This window comes from Schistocerca cancellata, chromosome 8 (assembly GCF_023864275.1).
Source record: "Schistocerca cancellata isolate TAMUIC-IGC-003103 chromosome 8, iqSchCanc2.1, whole genome shotgun sequence".
NCBI classification, from domain to species: domain Eukaryota; kingdom Metazoa; phylum Arthropoda; class Insecta; order Orthoptera; family Acrididae; genus Schistocerca; species Schistocerca cancellata.
Genome location: NC_064633.1, coordinates 284,436,275 through 284,462,921, shown reverse-complemented (window position 1 = coordinate 284,462,921; position 26,647 = coordinate 284,436,275). Strand labels below are relative to the sequence as shown.

The 26,647-nt window shown below is 41.4% G+C and overlaps 1 protein-coding gene across 1 annotated transcript; it reads left to right on the top strand.

The window, feature by feature from the left end:
• The first annotated feature begins 625 nt into the window (after positions 1-625).
• LOC126095521 (myrosinase 1-like) lies at positions 626-25,298 on the top strand. The gene is made up of 11 exons (XM_049910304.1): positions 626-791; positions 2,465-2,598; positions 10,124-10,258; positions 10,352-10,474; positions 11,474-11,657; positions 14,527-14,621; positions 16,914-17,061; positions 20,735-20,883; positions 24,175-24,309; positions 24,754-24,860; positions 25,164-25,298. Exons 1-11 carry the CDS (start codon positions 626-628, stop codon positions 25,276-25,278), a joined length of 1,491 nt encoding a protein of 496 aa, XP_049766261.1. The 3' UTR covers positions 25,279-25,298.
• Positions 25,299-26,647: the final 1,349 nt, after the last annotated feature.

Genomic DNA, 26,647 nt, shown 5'->3' with positions numbered 1-26,647 from the left:
CCCCGGTTCGATTCCCGGCGGGGTCAGGGATTTTCTCTGCCTCATGATGACTGGGTGTTGTGTGATGTCCTTAGGTTAGTTAGGTTTAAGTAGTTCTAAGTTCTAGGGGACTGATGACCATAGATGTTAAGTCCCGTAGTGCTCAAAGCCATTTGAACCATTTTTGAGAAAGAAGGCGTGTCTTTTCGACGTCTTTTATCGCGTCGTATGAGCTCAGCCACTGCCTACGCTCTGGGAGATTAACGCGTTTTACCAAGAGATAAGGAAACGTAAGCCAGGTCCAGTGACTGTGCAAAACACCTCGCGGCAGATAAACTGCCGTTTGAAGTAAACACCGGGGGAAATTTTTCGCTGGGCTTATCGTACACCATAATTCTCGTCGCCGCAACAAAAACAGAGTTTGCTTACTTTTGCTTTACAGTTCGAGCTCATAAAACAGGCATCTCGTGCCACAAAGACGGACTACAAACAAGATGTTACGAAGGTCACACCCACGCCCAGCCAAAAATTTCTGTGATCCTTTAGTCGACATTGAGTACTCAAATCTCACTGGAAGCTCGTCTTACAGCTAGATTAGCCAGAGAAGTAGAATATAAAACGGCACACACACAAGCAGATCACAACGATGAAGATGAGGTCCTCCGTGTGCTTGCTCTTGCTTCTGGCAGCCGGTGTCCTGGGTCGCCCGGGAAGACCTGGAGCACGAGGACCTCCCAACAAATTCCCAAAAGACTTCATCTTCGCAGCTGCTACAGCGTCCTACCAGGTGGAGGGCGCCTGGAATGAAGGCGGTAAGAATTCTTTGTCTCGGTCATCTGAAACATTCGGCATTACCAACGCTTAACCACCAACTTGATCTTTTTTCTTCAAAGACAGAAATTTGGTGAAAGACCATTCTCGTGTGCAACTTGTGAAGGCAATCATACTTCTCACTAAATTTTTTCAGTAAGTGAATATAGCGAAGTTGATAAACAGGGAATATACAACTATCCACCCTCTTCATCGAGAAATAAAACTAAATAAACAACCGGAGATGATTGTTGGCAGAAAGGAGAAGGAAGATATACTGACAACTGATTCTGAAAGACTGGAAACGTATTTCTTTGAAAATATTTTCGAGTATGCGATGGATTCACGGCATCGTGTTACTCGCAAACGATAGAAAGTCTTCTGGAGTAACTTTATTGGCTGCCAGTGCTGCAAGGTGCGGGAGGCATTCCGATGTTTTAATGACATGGAATTGGGTTACTGGGTCCAGGCGACAAGATCTCCGTGTCATAAAGGCTACATCGAACTGCTGGACAACATAGTTTATCAAAATTCCTTGTCATGTTAACAATGATCGTAACATTGATAAATCGTGCGGTCTGAGGCGCCTTGCCACGGCTCGCGCGGCTACCCCTGTCGCAGGTTCGAGTCCTCCCTCGGGCATGAGTGTGTGTGGTGTCGTTAGTTTAAGTTAGATTGAGTAGTGTGTAGGCCTAGGGACCGATAACCTTAGCAGTTTGGTCCCATAGGAACTTACCACAAATTTCCAATTTTCTTCTCCATTACCAAATCCGTCATCTAAGATGCCGATTTTCATATCCATCTGTTTAAATCTTTGGCTAATTGCTGTGAGGAAGTTTCAGGAGTAACCAAACCTCGGGGCTGCTACAGAAAACTTTAACCTGTGTGAAAATCTTCAGTAGGACCTGAAATAACGTCAGAGTCGATAGTCACTTAACGTGCCAAACGCACACGAATTTTTGTGGTGTGGTTTCCTTACATACAAATTTTCCGCACTTCACAGGAATTATCGAGGCTCAAGGAGGTCACAAATGTTATCATAACAATGGTACCTAAGTTCTTTTCTGGTGAGCATACATTTCATCCAGCAATATTCCTCCAGCCGAATTCATTTAGTAAACCAAATACTACTCTCATTCTAAAGATTTTATGATAGGTTTCGCTAACCCTCAGCATCCTGAGAAATATGTGCGAAGAATCCATGCAGAGTGTTCTTTAATGTAAGCTGGCGGATGGAGAACAAAAATAATTACTAGTACTTATTATTTTTCCTTTGCACCATATTTTAATTGCTGACTAGTAGTGGCACAGGCTACCGTCCGCTACCCACTATACAGTGGCTTGCGGACTATGCATGTAGATGTAGATGAATTATCAAGGCTCACGGAGGTGACAAAAGTCATCAGAACAATGGTACGTAAGTTCTTTTATGGAGAGCATATAGTTATCCACAAATACTCGTCTATTCGAGTTCATTTAGTAAATCAAATACTATTCTTATTCTAAGGTTTTATGTTAGGTTTTGCTAACCGCCAGTATGCTAAGATACATTCACGAGGAATCCATGCAGAGTGATATTTAATGGAAGTTGGTGGATGGAGGGCAAAAATAATTGTCCGTACTTATTATTTTTCCTTTGTACCATCTTTTAACTGTTGATCAATCTGTGTTGCAGGTAAGGGTGAGGGCATTTTCGACCGCATGTTCCACACAATTCCCAACATAACCACTGATGGCAGCAATGGCGACGTGGCGTGTAACTCCTACCACAAGTACGAGATAGACATACAGCTCGCCAAGGATATGAACGTGAGTGTTGTTCGCAGTTGTGTTAATCTTACGACATAGTGGTGATGCTCTACAAAACTATTTTAATGCCTAGTGTGATTTTTGATTCATTATTTACTGATATACAAAACGACAGCGCAGCAGTTTCGGGATTCGTAGCAATCTGTCAACTGACGATGCTTGTAGTGCGCAGCTTGAAATATCGACACTGATTTCAGTTTTCTAGATAAACTGCAAATTAAGAACATTATTCGCCTGATAGCTTTCGTTAAGAGTTGACTGAATAATTACATCGCTTGGCAATTGCTACGGCATGACCGACACCTGCTAAGGAACAACTGCCAATTGGTATGGTACAACCATAGACCATATGTTGTGTTACTAGAGGAGGCCGAAATTCACGCGTTTTAGCTCACGCAGGCTGGTGTGAGGAGGGAAGAACTATACTGACGTGAGGTCTGGAACATGACAAGGAATTAGAATTCAGAGAGCGGACGTAATTAGTTTGATACTTAACTTTAATCCATTAATGATGGCCTCGTGATGACTGGGTGTTGTGTGATATCCTTAGGTTAGTTAGGTTTAAGTAGTTCTAAGTTCTAGGGGACTGATGACCATAGATGTTAAGTCCCATAGTGCTCAGAGCCATTAATGATGAACGTCGCTCTTGACGGTACATGATTCACAATATTGTCTGTTCAGAACAGTAATTGAATATGGCGCCTTGCTAGATCGTAGCAAATGACGTAGCTGAAGGCTATGCTAAACTATCGTCTCGGCAAATGAGAACGTAAGTAGGCAGTGAACCATCGCTAGCAAAGTCGGCTGTACAACTGGGGCGAGTGCTAGGGAGTCTCTCTAGACTAGACCTGCCATGTGGCGGCGCTCGGTCTGCAATCACTGATAGTGGCGACACGCGGGTCCGACGTATACTAACGGACCGCGGCCGATTTAAAGGCTACCACCTAGCAAGTGTGGTGTCTGGCGGTGACACCACACCATAGATACCATAGACTGCACATGACGTCATTTTACTATAACCAACATCTAAGTCACGTGACTCGGGGCACGAAGCCAAGCATGTCATTAACCCTCTAACCACCTTCCAAATATAGATTTTTCGGGGTAAAATAAAAAATGAGTAATGGGAAAAAGTTTTATTATCAATTAAACACATATAATATTTGTTATAACACGTTTTTTTATTTTTATAGTCAATAAATAAGAATATAAAGTACTTTGGAAAAAAATAGGAACTTGATTGCAAAAAATACCTTAATAGAAATATTGTCTATAAAATTATTGAAAACATAGTAAAAATCAATAGATTCAGTCATCAACTAGGAATTTGAGTGCTTTAGAATTTCTAAAGATAGGAACTAAATGAGAAACATCTCTTACTACTTGTAGAAAATAATTGTAGTGTCAGCAGTTTCGAAATATAAAGTTCTCAATAATAAATGTCTTTGTACACATAATGACCATAGGTCATTCTGAACAGTTTTCTGCATCGATATTGTCGCCATCCTCTGGCTCAGCCTCCTGTCGGAGAAATTCGTTGTATATCTCCTCAGGAGTTCTAAGGAGTTGATGCGCCATTTTAGTAAGATACTAGAAGAGAAAACAAAACTTAGATGTAATATAAACGTCAATATGGGGTTGAACCCTCCCCACAAAAGAAACTAATAAGTGTGACGTAAACAGTAAGGTGGGGTCGGATCCAACCCGAGCGCGGGTAATGTAGGTTTCAGATAAAGAGGGTAGCTGCAGGTCACTCACCAGACTGACGTGGCCTCCTCGGTGTTCTCGGGACGACTGGCTGGTAGGGTAGCTGGAACCGCAGCGCTATCGGAAAAGGGAGTGGGGAGTTATAAGCGAAACACACTCGCTGGGGTCGGATCCAACCCCAACCTTACCGTTAGAGGGTTAAGCATTTATAGTGCACAATTTACGACATTTTTGTTACAGATCAAATGTTGTGCTTTCTATTAGATGCAGAAGTAATGACCTTCACATATGCTCAGAGTATACAGTTGTTTTGTAGTCTACACTACAGTAGTATAATCAACGTTTTTTAATATATTACGCTTTTTACCTTGACATCGTTTCGGTATCTGTACTGTTTTAAGCAAAAGTCAGGAAACATACTTGCTTATTTTGGGTAAATACCTGACATCCTGACATTAGGCACATAAACGAATTTCCTTTCTTACAGAAGCTTACTCAAGCATTTCCCATATATTCTTGTGGAATCGTTAAAAAACTAATACTGCGTTCGAAATTGTTATTTTGTCTTGCACTTCTATGGAAGCGGAGAACTACAGAATTCAAGTGCAAAAAAAAAAGTATTCACTAAAGAACAGTGATTCTGTCGCTTGTTAGAAGAGCTTTCAATACATTTCAGCTTGACTACATGTAAAAACGATAACCACAGCATTATTATCAAGAATTTCGTAGAAACTAGGCTAACTGCGCTACTGTATGTGTAAGAGTAGTACTACAGTTCGATGATTTGTCAAAATCAATGCTTGATTTCAGCTATACATGGGAGAAACTGTTACTGTCAGCTCCACACGGCGCGTAATGACAGGATTGGCTTTCTGCCCTGAGTCGCATGACTTAGATGTTGGTTTCAAGAGTTAACACGGCAGAAATAAGGACATGCGTGGTCTATGTTATTTATGGTCTATGGGCACTACCGGCAAATGCTGCGGAACGTCCAGCCAATAACAGTAGAAGGAAATGTAGAGGTCGGGACGTATTAACTGCAGCGAAGCCTGAGCACGCACGCTCTATATGCATTCGACAGTTCATGCAGCTCAGTGTCTGACGAAGGTTGTTGTGGCACCGATAAGCGCGATATTCCATGTGGTACGGCAGCACGTCTTCAAGACATCATCTAAGTGGTTACGATCGTGGACGAGAAGTTGGAATGCTAGAAGCCGGTCAAAGTGTCAAAGGCCACTGAAGATAAAGATGCTACGCGAAAGTATGCTGTGGTTGCAGCCGGACCACCACACCACAAGAGGATCGATACGTTGCCCCAGTGGGGAAAATGAACAGATGTCTCACTCTTAGGCAAATCGCTGCAGACCCGGCAGCCACTACCGGTACCCGCGTCTCTGTGAATGGAAGCTTTTTAAATGCAACCGACTTCAGTCATGCCATCGTCGAGGAAGAGGTCGTTGGTACAGGGAACATGTTGGTTGGGTCAGAAAAAGTGGTTCTCCGACGAATCCTGCTTTACTATGACAAATGATTCTGGCCACTGGTTAGTGTGGAGAGAGAGGGAAACAAGTAACACACCACAGAATGTTCATGAACGTCATAGGCACGGCCTAGGCGTTATGGTGTGGGGAGGCAATATGCACAACGGCCGAACACCGCTGCATATCCTTGTGCGGGGTTGTCTTACAGGACAGCTGTAAAGCACGGGGATTGTTCCAGATCATGTCCGTCTGCTTAGTGATGCAGCAGGTCCCGACTTGCTCTTTGTCGGTGACAACGCCAGCCCACACAAAACAGTCGAGGTGTCTGAAGCACTGGAAAGTCAAGATATTGAACTTATGGATTGGCCTGCGTACTTTCCGGATCTAAACTCTATAGCGCATGCCTGGGATGCTCTGGCACTTATGTTTCTCAACAGACACCACCTTCCCGAACCGGGAAAGAACCGAAAACCTCCTTGAGAAGCGAATAGCACAATATCCCCCAAGGACTCCTCACTAGTTCTGTAGCCATCATGAGTAACAGATGCAAATTGTGTATTATTGCCCAAGAACGACATATTCTTTACTGAGAGTCCGATATCGAACTTTATGTTGGCCGTTTGACCTGTGTCAAACATGAACATTATTTATGCTTGTTATCCTGCTTCCCCATGTCGTGAAGTCCGTACCATTTTTCATTATGAATATGCCACTCCATCTCTTTCACGTAAGTGCTGTGTATCATGTCCATCATTGCCCGTGATTATTCCAGTCCACTTGTTCCTTAGAAATTGCCAAGCAGTATATCTGTCGTACTAAATGGAAAAACATATGAGTAATTATGACGCTAGCATGATGTAACCATTAACCAAGGAAGAAAAAAAGGTCAGTTTCTGTATTATATAACGAGTAATACATGTAATACGTTTCGTCATCAAATTCTCTGACTACATTATCTTCCACTATGATTGCTTTGCTACGTATAATTTGATGAACGTAGCATTTCGCTCTAATACTGTTCCTAAGCTACAAGTCTGCCATTCTATGCCATACCCTTTTGTCCAGTAAGTACACTTAGGCTAGCAGAAGTGTCACAGAACCACAAGATGAATAATCAGAGAGCAAGGGTTCAACAGCACCGATCGTACAGCTCATCTGACGGCAAAGAGTCCTCACCAGGGACAATGATACAAGTTTAAATAAATAATAGTTCCAGAATTTTAGGAAAGTGCTGTTTTTGTTGAAAATTTTGGGGTATTCTGCCAGGCGCAAATGGAGAACTTGGTTAATTAACTTGTTATTTAAATGAATAGTTTAGAAAATGAGTTGTTCTAGAATAGCTGAACTAGACCTCACTTAATGGAGATGGAGGAATAAAAAGTTATGAAGGTATTTCTACAAAAGGTTCGAAATTCTGAATCATAAAAGTATATACTTAACCGTTTAAAGATCCATTTACAGAAATTTATTCCATACTAACGTAACTCGCTTACATCATTTAATCATTAATCGTCGTTTGACTCTCAGAGGAATAGAGGCAACAGTACGTTTGTAAGTAGTACTTGCCCGTGTGCTCGGCGGTCCTATAATGAAACTGGCCCGTCTGGCATATTATATTCTTAACATTTCGGCTGTTGTGTGTCGATTGCGTTTATTTTATTTATTTATGTATTTAGAATTTCCTGGCTAGTTTGTCGTCTTAGCCATCCCCACAGACATTCAAGCATTCCTTCTTAATTTCTCTATATAAACAGTGGAACCAGTATCTGAAACAGAGCTCTATACGACTCTAATTAACATTATTATCATCATTACGATAGTAATAATATTATAAATAGTAGAAATAATAATAATAATAATACCCAATACAACAAATATACAAAAGAAAACAGGAGAAAAAAATTGAAAAATACATCCAACTGGCTGAGGAAGTCAAGGACATGTGGCATCAGGATAAAGTTGACATTACACCAATTATACTATCAACTACAGGAGTCATACCACACAATATCTACCAGTACATCAATGCAGTACAGCTACATCCAAACTTATATATACAACTACAGAAATCCGTAATTATTGATACATGTTCAATCACCCGAAAGTTCCTAAATGCAATATAACATATACCGTACAGTTAAAAGGAAGTCACGCTTGATCAAGGTCCGCGTCACTTTCCATTTTTGACCAGACATAACGTCTGAGAAAAGAAAGATGCTAATAATAATGAACACAATAAAGCGTCTAAAATGAGAGCTATATGAAAATAGGTGAAAATACATTTTTAATGTCGCAGAAGTTATATCAGCCAGCACATTGGCTATAACAATCCCCATTGCAAAAATAGGAAGAGAATCAGGTGCTTTAATTGATGGCATCGTCACAGAAACAGCGACAAAGGAAGAGGAAAGCTGAAGCAGGAGGAATGGTGAAGGAAAGAAAACGAGAAATAATGAGAATTTCATAGGAAAAAGGAGGAGCGAGGGGAATAATCAATGTGGGACATGGAATGTAAGATAAAATTGCACTGGTCTACAAAAAGAAGACTGTTTAGGTATGTCGAGAGCGAATCTATATTAGTAATAACAAAATGAAATAAAGTTACCATATCATCAATCTGAGGATTGGTTTGAACACTAAAACGCTTCACTAGACGTGATGGTATGCCGTTACCTTCCTCCGATCTTCGAAATTACTTACACAGCCAGATAATAGATGTAAAAACTTAAATTTTGTTTCGACTGCAGTATGGTTTTGAATCATAAGTAGGCTACTGTCCAGCTCCACATGCCTCTCCAAACGGCATCCTTCGACGTAATTGGCAGAGGAAGACACGGCGGTCAGTCGGATTCCAATCCCGCCGTCTACGGACAGAACGAGAAATAGAAAGGGAACGACTTAGAGCCTATTTTAGGGAAGTTGACAGATGTGAAAATTACCGAACTATTAGTTTAATAAGTCACAGCTGCGAAATACTAACGCGAATTCTTTACAGACGAATGGAAAAACTAGTAGCAGTCGACCTCGGGGAAGATCAGTTTGGATTCCGTAGAAGTATTGGAACACGTAAGGCAATACTGACCTTACGACTTATCTTAGAAGAAAGATTAAGGAAAGGCAAACCTACATTTCTAGCATTTGTAGACTTGGAGAAAGCTTTTGACAATGGTGACTGGAATACTCTCTTTCAAATTTTGAAGGTGGCAGGGGTAAAATACAGGGAGCGAAAGGCTATTTACAATTTGTACAGAAACCAGATGGCAGTTATAAGAGTCGAAGGACATGAAAGGGAAGCTGTGGTGGGGAAGGGAATGAGACAGGGTTGTAGCCTCTCCCCGATGTTATTCAATCTGTATATAGAGCAAGCAGTGAAGGAAACAAAAGAAAAATTCGGAGTAGGAATTAAAATCCATGGAGAAGAAATAAAAACTTTGAGGTTCGCCGATGACATTGTAATTCTGTCAGAGACAGCAAAGAACTTGGAAGAGCACTTGAACGGAATGGACAATGTCTTGAAAGTAGGATATAAGATGAACATCAACAAAAGCAAAACTAGGATAATTGAATGTGGTCGAATTACATCGGGTGACGCTGCGAGAATTAGATTAGAAAATGAGACACTTAAAGTAGTAAAGGAGTTTTGCTATTTGGGGAGCAAAATAACTGATGATGGTCGAAGTAGATAGGATATAAAATGTAGACTGGCAATGGCAAGGAAAGCGTTTCTGAAGAAGAGAAGTTTGTTAACATCGAGTATAGATTTAAGTGTCAGGAAGTCGTTTCTGAAAGTATTTGTATGGAGTGTAGCCATGTATGGAAGTGAAACATGGACGATAAATAGTTTAGACAAGAAGAGAATAGAAGCTTTCGAAATGTGGTGCTACAGAAGAATGCTGAAGATTAGATGGGTAGATCACATAACTAATGAGGAGGTATTGAATAGGATTGGGGAGAAGAGAAGTTTGTGGCACAACCTGACTAGAAGAAGGGATCGGGTGGTAGGACATATTCTGAGGCATCAAGGGATCACCAGTTTAGTATTGGAGGGCAGCGTGGAGGGTAAAAATCGTAGAGGGAGACGAAGAGATGAATACACTAAGCAGATTCAGTAGGATGTAGGTTGCAGTAGGTATTGGGAGATGAAGAACCTTGCACAGGATAGAGTAGCATGGAGAGCTGCATCAAACCAGTCTCAGGACTGAAGACCACAACAACAGTAGGATACAAGCAGGTGTTTGGGTTCTGCAAAAGTAAGTCTTCCGCTGAAGTTCGATAATGATGTGTAGGGACAACGGCAAACGTGAACCGACTCTGAGAGCGTTATTTTTGTGCCGCAGGTGGACGCATACCGCTTTTCCATATCGTGGCCCAGAGTCCTCCCCACTGGAGACGTCAACAACATCAACCAGGAGGGAATCGATTACTACAACAAGGTTATCAACGGCTTGATCGCCAACGGCATCACTCCAGTGGTAAGAGCAACCTCAGTGATCCTGTTTCTGTACCTTGACATTAGATCAAAATCAAAAGTGACGTCACACGATGCTGTATATATTTTTTTGCAGGTAACGATGTTCCACTGGGACCTGCCACAGACACTGCAGGACATCGGGGGGTGGCCCAACCCTAGGCTGGCAGACTACTTCGTTGAGTACGCGAGAGTGCTCTACGACAACTATGGCGACAGGGTAAGCGACGAAAGAGTGTTCTGGTGTTACAAAACCGACGTACAACTATACATGTATCTTTTTATTCAATACTACGTTGGAATTAACAACTGCAATATAGGGAAAAAGGCATTTCCATCAACAGTTAGTCGCTCCAGACTAAAAATATGTAGTTTAATAGAAACGACGCTGTCTTGACATAGAGAAACTAGTAGCAAAAAAAAAGCTACGAAAGTTCTATTCTGATAAAATAGATGTACTGAAACTTGCAACCGCGATAGTAGGTGAGAACACTGTCTTATCATGAGTTAACGAATAAACGTACCTCTGACTGCAAAAATGATCTTCAGGTTCGTTTATCGTGTCGTGATCGATTTCAGAACTAGCTGCAATGCTCCCAGATGAAGCTGTTCACATCAACAAAATTTTAATGCAGTACAACATTGGGCCACTGTTTTTACTTCTGACTGTCCCTAGAAAACAATTAATGTGTTCAGGGAACAGTCACTGTTGCTTCTTCATTTAATGCTTCTAGCGTTTTCCTTATGCTACCCGGAATTAAGATCACAGTGACGAGGTAACTTCATCAGACCTAAACTAACTCGAAAAGCAACGCTAAATATTCTATACACACCACTAGGTGCACGCTACAGACAGGTGCCCACAGTGATGCTATCGGCTGGAATGTCACATAGTACAACGCTGCTTGTTACTGTAGACTGGCCCGCCACCCGCCCTCTCTCGTGCACACTACTTAAATAATGTGGTGCCTGGCTTTCTGGTTTCGTCGTCTAGTCGTATCTGATCTTCGTCCCATCTGCAGATGGCATCATCTCATAGTTTACACTCACTAGCGTGTATTTTGTGGCGTTATTCAACCACTTGTTGCTTTTAGGTATCAGACATTTATTGGTCTACCACACAATTAGCATCAGGTGAGATCCAATGAATTATAATAAACAAACATAGAATGTGATCTATAATCATGTTTAATCAACGAACCACATGTTGTGTGAGCAGGTGAAGTGGTGGCAAACATTCAACGAGCCGGCCAGTTTCGTGGGCGGCTACTCTGGAGGCTTCACGATCGCCCCGGGCATCAACTCGTCAGGCGTGGGAGACTACATGGCGGCCTACACCGTGCTCATGGCACACGCCGGCGCCTACCGCCTCTACGACGAGAAGTACCGAGAGACCCAGAAAGGTAAAAGGTGGCTCTGTTGACGAGGAGAGAAGCAAATGTGAGCTTGTGTAGTCGAACTTGATTATCCGTATTAGGGGAACCGATAAATGAAGTCCTGAATCATTTTAAAGAGTTTATTAGAACCTTTCTCATTTCACGCAAGCCGTATAGCGACGGACCTCGACAGTTGAGGCCTATAAGATTTTTCGGGTAGATCTCCCATTTACGTACGCACCTCATTGTACAACGCATACTGGAGAGTACATTTGCCAGTCCCTATTCTACTCCATTTACAGATGTGGCGAGTGGAAAATGACTTTCTGTGTGCACCCACATCTTCCTCTCACGATCGCTGTGCAAGACAAAATAGCATTATTGCACAATCAACTTGGATAACCAGTGTTACAGAATATACTACTGTTAAAGAAGAATAGTAAGCTTATCTCCCAGTAAACAATTGAATCTCATGCTAATACTCCATTCCAATTTTTAAATGTTTTTTGCATTCCCTCTTTCTTTTTAAAGGAAACCCAACAGTGCTTTCCTGAATTTGATCTTCTGCAGAACATAATCTAATAATCGCTGGTGTTAGGGGACAATCTAGCTCAAGCTATAAGACAAAATCCACCGAGTTTAGATGTTAACACGATGCTGAAGGCAACTAACGTTCGAATTGCAGATCACGTAAAGGGTCGTGTAGGTCTGTTAAAAGTATAATTTGTAATCTTAGATATTCGTTCGAATTCTGTACAGTCTGCCGAACTCAGTATTTGTAGAATAAAGACGCCAATTTTAACATTAATTACTGTTGATTAGTTCGAATTTTGTACATTCTACCGAACTCAATATTTGTAGAATAAAGACGCACTTTTTAACATTATTCACTTCTGCAGTGCAAAATCATTGTGCCACGGATCGTTGCAAGTCGTTAACCCAAAAACGATGTTTTTCAGAAAATCATTAAGTGGTTCTCTGCAAATGGGCTCTCATTCAACTTTGACAAAACACAGTATATACAGTTCCACACAGTAAATGGAATGACCCCATTAATAAATATAGATTTCGATCAGAAATCGGTAGCTAAGGTAGAATATTCAAAATTTCTAGGTGTATGCATTGATGAGGGGTTGAATTGGAAAAAACACACTTAGGATCTGCTGAAACGTTTGAGTTCAGCTACTTATGTTATTAGGGTCATTGCAAATTTTGGCGATATACGTCTGAGTAAATTAGCTTACCACGCCTATTTTCATTCTCTGCTTCTGTATGGCATCATATTCTGGGGTAACTCATCATCGAGTAAAAGAGTGTTCATTGCACAAAAGCGTATATCAGAATAATTGCTGGAGCTCATCCAAGATCATCCTGCAGACACTTATTTAAAGAGCTAGAAATCTTCACTGTAGCCTCACAATATATATATTCACTTATGAAATTTGTTATTAACAATCCGAACGAATTCAAAAGTAATAGCAGTGTACATGGATACAACACTAGGAGAAAGGATGATCTTCACTACTCAAGGTTAAATCTAACATTGGCTCAGATGGGGGTAAATTATGCTGCCACAAAAGTCTTTGGTCACTTACCTAATAGCATCAAAAGTCTGACAGATAGACATATAGCATTTAAAAGGAAATTAAAAGAATTTATTAATGGCAACTCCTTCTACTCATTAGATGAGTTTTTGGATATAGTAAGTGGGTAATTTCCCAACCTCCACAAAAAAAAGAAAATATTGAGTGTCATGTAATATTTTGTCTAATGTAATATCTTGTATAGACACCTTTTATTAACCTGACACGTTCCACATCATTACGAAGTGTCGTATTCATGATCTATGGAACAAGTACTAATCTAATCTAATCTAATCTTCTGTTTATACATTCGTTCTGATGTCACTAAAGTGTGGCGTGCTAATAACCATAGACATTAACATTAATATCCGAAATGTGGCGGTAGTAAAGAAATAGTAGAAAACTAAAAGGTAAAAGAAAAATACGTAGTTAGAAGGGGCTGGGAATTATTGCTTTTTCCATAATTAAAATTAGTATTCCTGAAGATTAGTTGCTCTGATTTAATAGTAGATTACCATAATAAGGAACAGAAAAAAATTGCCTCCACAAGCGTAATTTACAATTACCTATTACATTATCACATTGGCATTATCCCATTAGATTTTCCAAACACAACGACTCGTAACTATTTCCCTTAAAAACTAAGGTATTTTCCTTTCACATGACACACCATGTCAGTACAAAATCCTGTTCTCAGCGCCACACTGTTCAACTAGGTAACAATTCAATAAGATATACTTGAGTATACCTGATGACTGAATATGCAAGTTCTGTACGAAAAATCGAGTTAACTAATAAGCTAGACACAGCACAGAGATTTCATATGACATTTGATTCGCCGCAACGGAATTCACAAATTATTGATCCCCACAATTCGTATAACTGAGAATCGATGTGACACTATGGGTCTGATGTTGATGACAACTAGTGATTTAGGCCGCTAAAAGGTCATCAGCTCCCAACTTTAGGCTTCAACACCACATACTACTATTTAATTTTGCCCATGGTAAATAACTTCAGCGAACTTTAACGTGAAAATGCTCTTCACATTTTCGAGAAGTTTCTGAATAACTTTCAAATCATCTACGACTCCTTCTGAAGAAGTTAGGATTATGATATCCATTTACATTAGTTATGTATATTTCATTCATAACAGTTTCCTATCTTTCGAAACTGTCATGCATGGTACCAATTCTTTCTGTTTACATCATTCTACTTAAACTTTATCCAACTGTTAGTGTCTAGTGTATTATTTCTCTTAGCTATCGTACAGAATGTACCAGTATGACTGGCATGTACCTCTCTTATCGCAGGAAAGGTCGGTATCACAATTAACAATATGTGGTACGAACCTGCCACCGATTCTGCAGCAGACATTGAGGCAGCAGAACGCAAGATGCAGTTCTACGTAAGTACCAGGAATTCTTATAAACTTTCTTCCTAACAGCACTGCAGCGCTGTATTACAATAAGGATGTTTACTTTGCTTCAGACGGAGGAAGAAGGCTCTGACTAACACGATACTTTAATATCAACTCATCCCAGGTTAATACAACCTAAATCTGTAGAACTGTTTCTTAAGCCTTTCTTTCATTACGAGACAATGCGCTAAGGACTGTTCTTGTGTCTTATATCTCTAATAATAACAGGACAAAATTTTGTCATCAGGATTAGTCAACATATACTATTAAAGATGGAATGTAACTCTCTGAATGACTTTATTAGCGTTGTTTACAGTCTTTATATGCATGAATTAACATGCATAACAAAGCTACACTCTTACAGTGTACCGTACCACGAAGGAGATAGGTAGATGTCAGTTGCTTGTACAGACACACAAATAATTACAATTTCAGACAAATTGGATGATTTATTCAAGACCAAGAGCTTCACAAATTGAAAATGTAATCATTTGTTTTTCTGTACACATACATCACATCTACCGAATTCCATTCCATTTAGATAATACCTTCCTGTACGTCGTTTCTTTCCTAGAGTGTAAATATGTCTTTTGATCACTTACGTGAGCCATTGTATCAGTATAATACAGCTAGATTCTACAAACACATAGAACATTTTGCGATTTTTTGCCTCCATTTAAAAAATGACATCGATCTTTTCAAAACATAATTGGTTATTTTCGACACAATACAAAGGTTTCGTGCAACGTAATTCAGCTACTTACCGATATTGCCCCTTCTCACTATTTCATATAACCGGAATATTAGTGATTTCAGGTTCGTAAAATAGCTAATCTCTGCTGGGATGATCCGAACATTGAACAAAAAGAATAGGAATATTGCGGTTTATCACCCCGTCGACGAGAGGTAATTTATGAAAAAGCGCAAGCTCGAGAAGGGAATGTATTGAGTACGAAATCTGAAGCGTCGTCTTCACTGGATCCAGCCCTCTATTTGCCTCAGTCAGTTTAGTTAAAAAGGAAAAAAACATCAATATGGATGAAAAATATAGTTTGTGTGTATAAAATGTAGCACCTAATGGAAATTTGAACTACAGTACTGCCGAATGCAAATAAAGTTTCTCAACTATTGCACCACTACCATCACCACAGTGTTTCTCAATGTAATTTATAGTTTTAGAAATTTATAAAGACAAGTGCTTTTATGAATGAAGCGAATGTTTGCTACAGAGGCTACAAACCGGAAGTAGAAATGGTTAAAATAACAACAAAGCACAATTCACATGGTTTCACAATGTTGTGCATTAAATATGGCGCAAATGTTGCCAACAACGAATGTAGACCTCAGCTATGCTATAAATCAGTCTGTTACCACAACCTTCATTTATTATCTATGCCATAAACTTCACAGTGGTTCGCAGAGTATAGATGTAGATTTAGATTTTTGGACATCTGTTAACTTCGCCTACTAACAAATAAATTGTCTCTTTCAAGCCTGACCTGAGTATCTAGCTACCCTCCAGATCAGCGTTCACCAAAACGATATGCTCCTCTGTATGTCAGGTCCAGACCGCACTTTAGAGAAGTCACAAAAAATATAAAACATCTACGTCACAAGGTGTCTGAAGATCAGGGGCGAAATAAAAGTCTGTACAGTTATGGAGGACTGAAACAGGATTCATGCTTATTGGGACACCGTGGTATTCAAAACAATCTTCAGATTAATGACTATCTTACGTTTTACTTACTACAGTGAATGTCCCACTCAGAACCTATTCCATAACCAGAGTTTGTCTGCAACTCGATCACTGAGAATTCCGGAAGAGTCCAGCAGCACAGAAACTGTCGCAAGTAATTCCGTTGGTAAGTTCTGCTGGCGAGCAGCTTGCTAGAAGGGATCTAATATAAGTGACCAGAGATCTTCTGCTGTTGCCTTAATTTGGAGCATGTCACAATTGGACACACTGATGTCAAGCATAGCCCATGGTGTGGTAGACATGTGTCATTGCCAGGACACTCTGTCCTTCGGTAGGTTAATACTCACAAGCGCTTGAGAATCTCCTAGGCTCCAAATCTATAGCGCTACTTGGCACTTAATTGTCCTCAGTACTTCTTCCAAGCATAAAAAGAAATACCATATATTTCGCCAAAATTATTTTTCACACTATATATAGATGCAATCATTTAATTATGCAGATTTAAGACAGTATATGTGGAGGAAATACTAGCGTAACATACTGCACTTTGAAAACTGCCTTCAGCTAATGAATTTATGTTCCAGTCTGGCCTGTACAATCACCCGATTTTCTCGGCCGACGGAGACTGGCCTGAGGTGGTGAAGCAGAGGATTGCGGCAAACAGTAAGGCTGCGGGCTACCCCAGGTCTCGACTCGTGGAGCTCACACCACAGGAGGTGGAATACATCAGGGGTGAGTAAACAATACCCATCACAGCATCTACTGTTAGCGTGGCCTGATGGGCTTGTGCCAGCTTGAATACCATCCATTATACTGAGCTATTCGTAAGTGGTTCAAGGGTTCCAGATGACCACTACTTGAAAGCTTCCATAGACATATATAAAAGTTGGTTTTCAGTGATGAAGCCGCATTTCATGTATCTGGAAAGGTGAATTGTCGAAATATACATTTTTTGGCACAGAAAATCCGTAAAAAATTGTAGAACACTTTCATGATTCACTTAAAGTTAACTTCTTTCGTGCCATGTCCTCTTTAAAAGTTTTAAGGACCATTTTTCTTTACAGAGAACGTTGTGACAGGTTTTGTGTACCTGATCATGCTGTGGCTATGGCTTATCCCGCACAATTACAGCAAGACAGTGGAGATTTCATTCCGCAACATAACGGTGTTCCACTATACTTTTTCAGACGTTCGTGGTTACCTCAGTATCCAACTGCTTCAGCGTTGGTTTGGACGTAATCCCCATCACAATGCTCCTCTTCTTTAGTGGTCCCTATAACCACCTGTCTTATGTATACGTCATTTCTTATTGTGGGGTTATGTAAAAAATAGTCTCTGCCTCTACCATCACTAAATCTGAATAAGTGACAAGGAAGGATCCTTAGTGCAGTCACTGGTATTGACCATGACATGTTGAGAAGCATATGGTAAAAGTTTGCCTAAAGTATTGATGTTTGCCACATAGCAAGTAATGCTTATACTGAGCACCTGTAACGTAAATTCAAAACTTGGAGATTTGTGTCTGTTTTCTGGGTGCCTTGCAGTTTCCGTGCAGTCTTCTTGTGAAACCCCAGAGATACTTATGATTAATGATGTCAGAACGCCACGCACAAATCACTTTCCCACAGGTAGGAGACGTAGGGACCGAGCTACTTACACTCAAGGAATACTTCATCGTTTTTATTCCTTGTTCTCTTCCCTCAAACAGGAAAGTCTCTCATAATGGAACAGTACATTGTCTCGAAAAGAGAAGTTAGGGAGCAGTCTTACCCAAACCGAAATTTCTATCTTGATGTTGCTCTCGTGCATTTCGGAAATATTGTAAAATTTTTCTGCAATTTGGTTAGAGTATTCCACTGTTTCAGGTTATTTTACCGGGCCAGATTTTTCTCAAATATTAATGTTGTGAATAAGGAATTGCGTATACTAGCTTACCATCATGTTATGCTTGCCAAAATATCAAACTGGGAATTAGGCCACAATACAGAGAAAAGCATAGTTTTGGACGACATGAAGCGATAGTAATATCTTTGGCTTCGCTGTTAATGAGTCACTACTGGATTCAGTTATGTCATACAAATATCAGAAAATGATAACTTAGAGAGGCATGAAGTGACTAATCATGTAGGTACAATCTGTGTAACTTGAGGTGCATACTTTGATTCATTGATATTGCTGATCTTCTTTGACCTATCACTTTGAGAATGCCTTAACATTAAGTACATACAAAGAAGTGTGGAGTGAACAGTCACAGCTTAATTTTACGTGTGTGCGAATAAAACAGAAACGATGAAAAATATCAGCTTACAGAGTCTCACAGCAAAACGGCTAATTTCTCGCGGAGTTACCAGGGCACAATCAAGAAACAGGCATCAAGCTTTGAAATAACATTCTCGTAGATTCGATGCGTATAAAAACCAGACATACACTGAAGCGCCAAAGAAACTAGTGTAAGCATGCGTGTTCAAATAAAGAGAGACGTAAACAGGCACAATACGGGGCTGCGGTTGGCAACTCCTGTATAAGACAACATGTGTCTGGCGCAGTTAGATCGATTACTGCTGCTACAATGGCAGGTTATCAAGATGTGTGTTTGAACGTGATGTTACACTCGGCGCACGAGCGATGGGCACAGCATCTCCGAGGTAGCGATTAAGTGGGGATTTTCCCGCACGACCATTTCATGAATGTACCGTGAATATCAAGAATCCGGGAAATACCAAATCTCCGACATCACTGGGGCCGGAAAAAGATCCTGCAAGAACGCGACCAACGACGACTGAACAGAATCGTTTAGCGTGATAGAAATGCAACCCTCCCGCAAACTGATGCAGATTTCAGTTGTGGGCCATCAACGAAACATCATCGACACGTGCTATCGGAGCCGAAGGCCCACTCGCGTACGCTTGATGACGGCACGACACAAAACTTTACGCCTCGCCTGAGCCCGTCAACACTGACTCTGGGCTGTTGATGACTGGAAACATGTTGGCTGGTCGGACTAGTCTCGTTTCAAATTGTATCGAGCGGGTGGGCGTGTACGGGCATGGAGCCAAACTCTTGAATCCATGGACCCTGCACGTCAGCAGGGGACTGTTCAAGCTGGTAGAGGCTCTGTAATGGTGTGGGGCATTTGCAGTTGGAATGATACGGGGCCCCTGATATGTCTGACAGGGGACACGTACGTAGGCACACTGTCTGATCACCTGCATCCATTCATGTCCGTTGCGCATTCCGACGGACTTGGGCAATTTCAGCAGGACAATGAGACACCCCACACGTCATAAAATTGCTACAGAATGGCTCCAGGAACACTCTTCTGAGTTTAAACACTTCCGCTGACCACAGAACTCACCTGACGTGAACATTATTGAGTATATGCCTTGCAACGTGTTGTTCAGAAGAGATCTCCACTCCCTCATCCTCTTACGGATTTACGGACAGGCCTGCAGGATTCATGGTGTCATTTCCCTCCAGCTCTAATTCAGACATTAGTCCAGACCATGGCACGTCGTGCTGTGGCACTTCTGCGTGTTCGCAGGAGCCGTACACAATATTAAGCAGGTATATCAGTTTGTTTGACTCTTCAGTGTATAAGACGTGGAAGAATAGTGTGCAAGCAATCACTCTCTCAAAGCTCTATCCGAGCGTGAAACGAAAAGAAACTTTTGTTTATTGCAGCAAAGAAACTGCCGTTCCTGTGCGCTGTACAGCTATTATCACAGTACCTGTCCAATACTACGGATTATCTTCATGAACTGATAGCTAGTTTGTCATATTTGTAGTAGTTATGCGTCGCTTTTAACATCTTACCCTACAAGACACAAATGCGTACCTTTATCCGGTATAACAACTAGAAATAAACGACTCCATTTCAAAGATATACATATCACCATGTATATGTCAATATTCCAGAATTACACCGTTCTACCACTCCGATTCCATTTCGATATCATAGAATATCCTTTTGTTTTGTTTTCATTATTTCGCAATTTTGCTATGAAGCCGTTTTCAAATGTTTATAAACCTACAGCCCATAAAAATGGATTTTTAAATCAGACAATGGTAAAAACGAAGATGTACAAACACACTGAGCTTCATATGGTGACATTTGAAATTAGCTTCGCAATAGAAACTGCACAGGAATGAAAATAAGATAAAAAGATATTTTAATCGATTTAATGTGCACCCAGTGTAGTGAACTTACCTTTCAGACTTTTTTGGTGCCAGCGAATCTTGACACAACTCAGTATTTTGCGTTTTCTATCGTTGAGAGAAAAATCTGTTAGCCTGTGCAACTTATAAAGTATTGACTGCGGTCTGTTTGTTGCACAGGTAAACAAAGAAACTTCTGCATTTGTACAAATGTTGTATCAGGTATTAAGTACGGACCGGACTGTTCCAGGCACGTCTGACTTCTACGGACTGAACCACTACACGGCCTACCCAGTCTCAGACGGCTCCAGCGGCTACGACCCCTCCATGGACTACGACGCGGGCGTTGTTCTCGGGGAATACACGGGCGCACCGCAGGCGGCTTCCAGCTGGCTCAGGGTTCGTGGCATCGCTGTTCAGAGAGCCACTCATATCTATCTGTCTTGGACGCTGCGCCTCTGCTCTGTGATACATTTGCTGAAACTGAACGAGAGACTTGGAGGAGACTATACCCAAAGTCCTCGGCTATTTCTTGCATACAGAGTTTTCAAAACTAGACTGACAAACTTTGGAGGCAAGTTCCTTACACCAATGCGAGAGACAAGTTCATATGAACATATGTCCGAAAATCTTTGGTTTCGAGTTGACGTTGAGTGACTTCCCAGGTATAACCAAACACCCTCACGTAGCTATGCATCCATCTGACTCGTTGCATTCTAGATAGCGTTGCCTTGCCAGCGAGACTTGTTTGCATTCGTTATTTGCCTGTCTTCAACGCGTCCATTGTGTATAATTACGACAGGTAGCGCTTTGTCTAACAAGGGGAAGGCCTCAGACACGGCCAACAGATTCGGCTCAGATTTGGCAGGCCGCTTGTGTACAACCTAAAACGAAGGAATCTAAGATATTTTGGGTCAACACACTCGCAATTTTGAGAAAATCACCCCTAAAGGTTATGACTAGCAATCGACTCAAAATTGACGGGATCGATACATTATTGTAAATAGAGCATTTTTCATCATCAGGTATGGTGGCCGAAAACGCAAACTTTTCCAGAAATCGAGGAAAGAAACTTTTACAACTGCCGCTTCTGTACCCACATGGTAAACGCTATTTGTCGACAGCGCTGATAGTGCAACGGCCAAGGTAACTGGCTGGGAATCGAAAAACCCGGGTTCGAATCTCGAAGAAACCTAGCGTATGTTATTCTTTTCGTTTGTATTTTTCCGTATCTCAATTGATAGAGATGGGAGGGTGAATTATTATTATCATTCCTTATTGATTTACTGACCTTATTAACCTTCCTATTGCTATCAATTGAGATATGGAAAAATACGAGGCCGGCCGCGGTGGTCTAGCGGTTCTGGCGCTGCAGTCCGGAACCGCGGAACTGTTGCGGTCGCAGGTTCGAATCCTGCCTCGGGCATGGGTGTGTGTCATGTCCTTAGGTTAGTTAGGTTTAAGTAGTTCTAAGTTCTAAGGGACTTATGACCTAAGATGTTGAGTCCCATAGTGCTCAGAGCCATTTGAACCATTTTGAAAAATACGAGCGAAAAGACGAACATCTGATAGGTTTCTTCGTGATTCGAACCCGGGTTCTCCGAGTTCCACGCAGTTACCTTTTTTATCTCATTTTGTTCCACATTGTTCGTTGAATTTGTTTGGTGCGGACTTCAGATGGCACCCGTTTAGATTCTACGTTGGTCCATTCACTCAGTTTTTTTGTTACGGAGGGTAGCTAACCCCTCTAACCGAATACGCTGAGCTACCGTGCCGGCGTTACCTTGGCCGTTGTGCTATCGGTAATGTCGGCGAAAAGCGTTTACCATGTGGGTACAGAAGCGGCCGTTGTAAAAGTTTCTTACCTAGATTTCTAGAAAAGTATGCGTTTTCGGACCCGGTACCTGATGATGAAAAGTGCTCTATTTACAATTATCTATCGATCCTTTCAATTTTGAGTCGATTGCTCGTCATAATCTTTAGGGGTGATTTTCTTAAAATTGCGGGGGTGTTGGCCCAAAATATCTTAGAGTCATTCGTTTTAGGTTGTACACAAGCGACCTGCTAAATTTGAGCCGAATCGGTTGGCCGTGTCTGAGGCCTTCCCCTTGTAAGAGGGCTCCGTTCACAAATGGCAGAATATTCATTTCGTGACCAGGCACACATGACTTTTATGCACAGCCACATGAACTGTAATGGAACGAGGGTGCACGGCTCTATCAGACGGCGTTTCCAGACCGAAGACAACCGATTCATCCAGCTTTTGGAGCTATGTATCGTCGCGTTGCCGTGATCGGATCCGTAGCACCACAAACTATTGATCGTAAAAGACCACGTGTTGCTCGTACGCCTGACAAGGAAAAGCACGTCCTACGGGCTTTCAAAGAAGAGCCAGTCATCAGGGCAAGATATGTGGCTCAGGAATGTGGTGCATCTCCAACTTCAACAAGGGGGATACTTCATGAGCAAGTCATGTATCCTTACGATTTTCAACGTGTGCAGCCCTTACGCCTACTGATCACCCACCGGTGAAACTTCTCCCAATGGTTTATGGCCCGAACTGCCAACTCGTTGTTTGTCTCCGAATTCTTTACTTGTCTCTTAAGTTTTGTTTACAGCAGAAGCAACGTATGGAAGAGATGAAATAACAAATTTCCACAACCAACACACATAGGTCAATAGCAGTCCTCATGCTACATAATAGGCTAGACATCAACACCAGCGTAATGTGGGCTGGAATACGTTCTCCCAGCATGTCTTACAGGTGCTGTCTACAGGGACTTTATTCATTTATTATGAGTTTGTGTGTTAATGAGCTCCAATCACCTAAATTGTAAAGTTTCATTAACAACTCGAAAACGAAGGATTTTTTGAACATATGTTTACGTGGACATTTTTTCATTTATTGGTGTAAGGAACCTAGCTGCAAAGTTTGTAAAAGTACTTTGAAACACCCTGTATACCCCAGTTTCTGTCCTTCGTACAGTTTGTATATCCTACAGCTCCCTCTAGTTCCATGGAAGCTACTCCTTGATATCTTAGCACATTTGCTATCCTTCGCCGGCCGTGGTGGCCAAGCGGTTAAAGGCGCTACAGTCTGGAACCGCGCGGCCGCTACGGTCGCAGGTTCGAATCCTGCCTCGGGCATGGATGTACGTGATGTCCTTAGGTTAGTTATGTTTAAGTAGTTCTAAGTTCTAGGGGACTGATGACCTTAGCAGTTAAGTCCCATAGTGCTCAGAGCCATTTGAACCATTTGCTATCCTTCTGTCCTTTCTTCTACTCAGTGTTCTCCACATATTCCATTACTCGCGTGTATACCACAGCTCATGATTCACTTCCGTACTACGTCGTACTCCACATATAGATAACCAAAATTTCTTCCCCAACCTGAGACCTATTTGGATACCAGTGGACTCCTCTTTGCCTGTGATAGCTGGCTTCTTGCCTCGTCCGACATCCGTGTGTCTTACAAGATAACACAACTTCTTCGCCACCTCTACCACATGACCCACATTTTTTTATGATGAGGTTATCGCAAGTAACATTTCTGCTACCTGCAGTATTGTATAGCAATTTCACATATTCGGCGATAAAAGACAAGACAAAGGGAACCACCTATACATTTCTACGTTGTCCTTCGTGCCAGCACACTCGGTAAGCTGTCTAATTGCCGCATTATTCTTGCAGAGCACTCCTTGGGCCTTCCGAAAGCTGTTCAACTGGCTCGCCCAGCGGTACCCTGGCTACCCGATCTTCGTCATGGAGAACGGCTGGTCCGACACTGGAGAACTCGACGACCAGGGCCGAATAGACTACTACAAGGTGAGTATTCTGTCCAGCTCATCTGACGCAATGGACATTGTCGGAAATTTCTCCCGTGTCTCTTGAGTAAGATGCCATTTGGATAAATAGAAAATCCAAACCCAGATCAAAGGTTTGGAAAATAGATGAAAACATTGCTGTTGCATAGCATGTACAGAAACACTGTGGGAGCGCCAAGCTCACAAATGTTAATCAGGAGAAATAAAAAACAAGCACACACATAAAATTGTTGTGTAATCAGTGAACACTTGAAGCTAAGTTCTCTCTACGTTAGAGACACTAAGACTTTGAAAACGTTGTGCGACACCGTTGCATCACTGTTAACATGACGGACACACAGTGTTGCATTTGTTCTATCTGTAAACGCGGTTCCGTCATATTTACCACTAATTACATTTCGTAGCTTCTATTTATGAAAATAAAGTTTTCTACCTCTGTTAACAGAACTACTTGTCTGCTATGCTGGAGGCTATTAACGAGGACGGTGTCGACATCATCGGCTACACAGCTTGGAGTCTCCTGGATAACTTTGAGTGGGGCACAGGATTCACGTAAGTAACTCTAGACAAATGTTTTGTTGCCTCCAAACGTTGTGGTCAGTACTTCATAGTACGAAGGTCTCACAGTATCCAACTTAGATGGCATAGAAAATTTACACAGCCAGTAGTAGATATGCAGTCCAAATATCTTGTGTACGACTCTTACATGCACTGCTGTTAACTTGATAACTAAAAAGATACTGCAGTCACAGCCCTAGAAATGTATTCATAAGCAGCTTGCTTAAACATTGTACCTTATTTACATTGTACTTTACTTACAGACTGGTTAAATATTATACTTTACTATTTTTTCAGCACCAGATTTGGACTTCACTATGTAGACTTCAACGACCCAGACCGCAAAAGGACGCCCAAGGCATCCAGCAAGTTTCTTGGACAGATCTTCAAAACGAAAACCCTTCCACCTTAGTTCCTTAAGTAAAATTTGAGAATGGTTGAACTGTGGAAACAATAAAAATTCTGAGTTAATGAAGTGTATCATATTTTTTCTTCTACATTGTACCCGCATTCAATACTCAACTGAAGGGTGTCTTCATAAGGGGCGTTAAATCTTATAATATCCCATCATGTAGAATCGTCTCTTTGCAATAAAGTTGGAAAATGTGTACCAATTCTGGCTCAGAAAGCCTGACTTCGATCTCCATCACAATTAATTTTCATAAATTTCATCTGCTTTCCGTGAATTCCAGTACAGTTAATGTTAAACCAAATGCCATCACAGCGCAGTTTGATTTTTTAATACGATAAGGTTTAAGTCTCTTCGACACATTTGTTCTTTTTCTTAATACCTACAGGATAATATTATTCTTGGGAACCAGTACTATTTGAGAATATCAGTATTAAACAGTATTATGGAAATTAATATACTGTACTGAGAAAAATATATTTCCCAAGCTTTAATACGACACTTGTGTATTATACGAGGGCAGTTCAATAAGTAATGCAACACATTTTTTTCTGAAACAGGGGTTGTTTTATTCAGCATTGAAATACACCAGGTTATTTCCCAAACTTTTAGCTACACAACACTATTTTTCAACGTAATCTCCATTCAATGCTACGGCCTTACGCCACCTTGAAATGAGGGCCTGTATGCCTGCACGGTACCATTCCACTGGTCGATGTCGGAACCAACGTCGTACTGCATCAATAACTTCTTCATCATCCGCGTAGTGCCTCCCACGGATTACGTCCTTCATTGGGCCAAACATATGGAAATCCGACGGTGCGAGATCGGGGCTGTAGGGTGCATGAGGAAGAACAGTCCACTGAAGTTTTGTGAGCTCCTCTCGGGTGCGAAGACTTGTGTGAGGTCTTGCGTTGTCATGAAGAAGGAGAAGTTCGTTCAGATTTTTGTGCCTACGAACACGCTGAAGTCGTTTCTTCAATTTCTGAAGAGTAGCACAATACACTTCAGAGTTGATCGTTTGACCATGGGGAAGGACATCGAACAGAATAACCCCTTCAGCGTCCCAGAAGACTGTAACCATGACTTTACCGGCTGAGGGTATGGCTTTAAACTTTTTCTTGGTAGGGGAGTGGGTGTGGCGCCACTCCATTGATTGCCGTTTTGTTTCAGGTTCGAAGTGATGAACCCATGTTTCATCGCCTGTAACAATCTTTGACAAGAAATTGTCACCCTCAGCCACATGACGAGCAAGCAATTCCGCACAGATGGTTCTCCTTTGCTCTTTATGGTGTTCGGTTAGACAACAAGGGACCCAGCGGGAACAAACCTTTGAATATCCCAACTGGTGAACAATTGTGACAGCACTACC